This window comes from Camelus bactrianus, chromosome X, assembly GCF_048773025.1.
Source record: "Camelus bactrianus isolate YW-2024 breed Bactrian camel chromosome X, ASM4877302v1, whole genome shotgun sequence".
Taxonomy (NCBI): domain Eukaryota; kingdom Metazoa; phylum Chordata; class Mammalia; order Artiodactyla; family Camelidae; genus Camelus; species Camelus bactrianus.
In genome coordinates, this window is record NC_133575.1 from 117,618,534 (window position 1) to 117,621,545 (window position 3,012).

At 53.8% G+C, this 3,012-nt stretch overlaps 1 protein-coding gene across 1 annotated transcript; it reads right to left on the reverse strand.

Moving 5' to 3' along the window:
* Window positions 1–1,050: 1,050 nt before the first annotated feature.
* On the reverse strand, window positions 1,051–2,759 carry LOC141576230 (uncharacterized). The gene is made up of 3 exons (XM_074358938.1): window positions 2,197–2,759; window positions 1,712–1,837; window positions 1,051–1,503 (listed from the first exon to the last, which is right to left on the reverse strand). Exons 1-3 carry the CDS (start codon window positions 2,535–2,537, stop codon window positions 1,365–1,367), a joined length of 606 nt encoding a protein of 201 aa, XP_074215039.1. The 5' UTR covers window positions 2,538–2,759; the 3' UTR covers window positions 1,051–1,364.
* Between the last annotated feature and the right edge of the window lie 253 nt (window positions 2,760–3,012).

The following is a 3,012-nucleotide window of genomic DNA, read 5'->3' on the forward strand; positions in this document are numbered from 1 at the left end:
CTGAGATTTGCCTTCTTCTGGCTCTAGCTTCCCCTCTGTCCATTACCAGGCTACCCCCTGCAGCCCCGAAAGTGTCACTAGTTGGATGGGATCACCATGGCGGGAGGAAAGCAGTGCTCCGATGGGCCAGGCCTGAGCCACATGCCCACTCCTGGAATCAGAGGTGAAGTCAATTCCATCAGAAGCATAGCTCTTGTTAGTAGAATGTACATCAGCAGGGGAAATGATGCAACTCGTTTAATCTGTTTTCATATCTGTTTCTTGCTCTTCAACTGCCATATGCTATTGCTCCAGGACGGACTTACCATGATTTCCTAAACGTTTTCCCCATTGATGTACATTCGACCCATTTTTCACAATGACAAACAATGCTGTAATTCACATTGTGGTCAATTCTGCCTTGTTCGCATATACAAGAGGTTTTGTGTGTGTGTGTGTGTGTGTGTGTGTGTGTGTGTGTGTGTTTCTTTTTTCTTTAATGATAGATTCCCAAAGGTGGGTTAAAGGAAACGCACACCTTTAATTTTAATAGAAAATGCCAGTGAAATGTCCAGATAGATTTTACTGCCACCCTAAGTAATCATGGGTAAGAGTCTTTGTTTCTAACTATAGCCTTCCCTAGCATTGAAGACTGGAAGTTAATTAAATTAATCCTACATTAAGATCTTCTCTGGTCCCACATAGTAAATCTTAAGATTCAAGAGGATCAAACTGTTTCCAAGTAATTTAACAGGATCCCAGAACAAAGTTCAAGAATAACTTTAGGGATGGAAAAATATCCGGCACCCAAGGGAAAATTTATAACGCCTGGCATCCAATCTCAAATTACCAGGCATGCAAAAAAGCAGGAAAATCCAATCCATTATGACAGAAATCAATCAAATGGCATTGGCTGGAAAGAAAGAAAGAAAAGTGCCTTTATTTACCGACAGAATGACTGTGTACGTAGAAAGTCCAACGGGACTGTAAAAGAGCTATTACAATTAATTAGTGAGCTCAGCAAGGTTGCAGGATACAAGATATTTTAGAGGGAGCTAATCACGTTGAATGGCAGGCCACAATTTTCTTTTTATTCCATTTTTACATTGTCTTCAGTTACATTGTACTACTTGAATATCTGAACCCCAGAACCTCCCCTCCAACCTGAGGACAAACGCAAGACTACCAGGAGGTGCAGTAGAATAGCAGTAGCTCAGGTTTATTTTCTGTAATTAACAAACGTTTAATTGCCAAACAAAATACATGGGCCCTGAGTGCGCAAGGGCCAGAAGAGGCAAAAGATCAGAACCCAATAACAAAGCGGCAACTACTGCAGAGAGCAGTGCCCTGGGGAAGGGTGCTTAGAGCGGGACACATCAGTTAGGTTAGCCCCCCTTGCCCTGCTGAGGCTGAGCAAAACTCGGGGGCACAAAGCACTGCATGGCCTGCATCACCAGGAAAAGCTGGTCAAGGCAGGAGGCGATGGAAGTTCGGAGCTGGCCAGGGTCTTCAGCAGTCAATCGGCTAAAAGGGAGGGAAAAATAAAATTCGTTAGGAGGAGGGGAAGCACATTCCTCCCCCTGTCCCCTCACACCGACAATCCCAGAGCACCACAGCACCACGTTTCTTCCTTAGACTTCACCCCTCCCTGGCTCCATGACAGCTCCACCTGGGCGGAGACTGGCTCTGGCCACCTGCCACCAGCCCCTCCCCGGCCCACTGTAGAACTGACACAGCCAGGACGCTGCCATTCACACTGAACTCCTCCTGAACTGGCCCTTGCAGTTCCACATTTGGAGTCAGGAACCAGTGGGCGATCTCCGCCTCCACGGGCGACGGGAACGGCACAGTGAAGAAGCTGGTGGAGATATGGTTAAGGCACCATCCACACGACTGATTTTTGCCTGCGCCGCTGGCCTCCTCCTCGCTGAGACCCGCCTGCCTCCCAGGCCGCCCCTTGGGCCATCCCCAACCTCCCACCCTATACACTTAGGCCAGCCTGGACGTCACAGCCCCTACCCTCTGGTTCACGGCAGACTGGTTTGCCTCACCATTGCCACCCTCTGTCAGCCCAGACCACCCCTGGCCCATACCCCCCAGCAGCCAAGAGTACCCTCCTTTTACACTTCAGGCCCTACTCGCCTGCAAGACCCCCCCAAACCACCTCCAGCCCATCCCCCGGCCACCCAGCCCGCCAGGGCTCCTCAAATAGGATACAACTGAAGCAGCTGATTACCCGGACCTCCAGCCGCGGGTGCTGCATCTCCACCAGGCCCTGGTGCCTGGGGTGCCCGCTCAATCTGGGGAATGCCACCGGCTGCACCATCCGCCTCTCCTGCGACACCGGGGCCTCCGGGAGCACCTGGGCCGTCGAGGTCGCCAGGGTCGCCAGGGTCTCCAGGGTCACCAGGGTGGATGGGTTCACCGGGGCCACCTAGGTCGCCAGGGCCACCTGGCGCGCCCTGGCCACCACCGGCTGCCTCCACTGCAACAACCGCGGCACCTGCGCCTGCATCTGCTGCCCTCACGGCTCCTCCGCCATCCGCGTCAGACCCCATCTTGGATCCTCCCACCGTCGCTATGAGGAGTAGCTGAAGGACAACGTGCCCCGTCACAAAACTCAACCCCTTCGCAAGCAGTGCAACTCGGGATTCTCAGGGCGCCTGCGCAGACAGACCCCTGGCACCGCCTCCTGGCTCGTGATTGGTTCCCGCCAACAGACCCTGGAGACCCCGTAGGCTCTCTAGCCAATGGGCGCTCCCTTATGAAGCGCCAGCCCGTAGAGCGCTGTGTAACCCTAGTGAGCCTGCGCAAACAGACACCCACACGGTCTGGTCCCTTTAGACTGGCCCTGCCTCGGGCCCAGACACCCCATAAGCTGCTTAGCCAATGAGACCTCCGAACGACGCTCCTCCCCTTCACGTGGTGTGGCTCGAGCGCCCCAGTGCGCATGCCCAAACAGACGCGCGCCCAACAAGGTCTGTGGGCACGTGGCCGTTTCCCGCCAAGCCTGCGCACCCAGAGCGAGCCCCG

Coding starts and splice junctions, on each gene's coding strand:
- LOC141576230 (XM_074358938.1), bottom strand. CDS start 2,537: ATGGGGTCTGACGCGGATGGCGGAGGAGCCGTGAGGGCAGCAGATGCA. Junction 1,838..2,196: donor GGTAATCAGCTGCTTCAGTT/GTATCCTATTTG, acceptor TATCTCCACCAG/CTTCTTCACTGTGCCGTTCC. Junction 1,504..1,711: donor AATGGCAGCGTCCTGGCTGT/GTCAGTTCTACA, acceptor CCTCCCTTTTAG/CCGATTGACTGCTGAAGACC.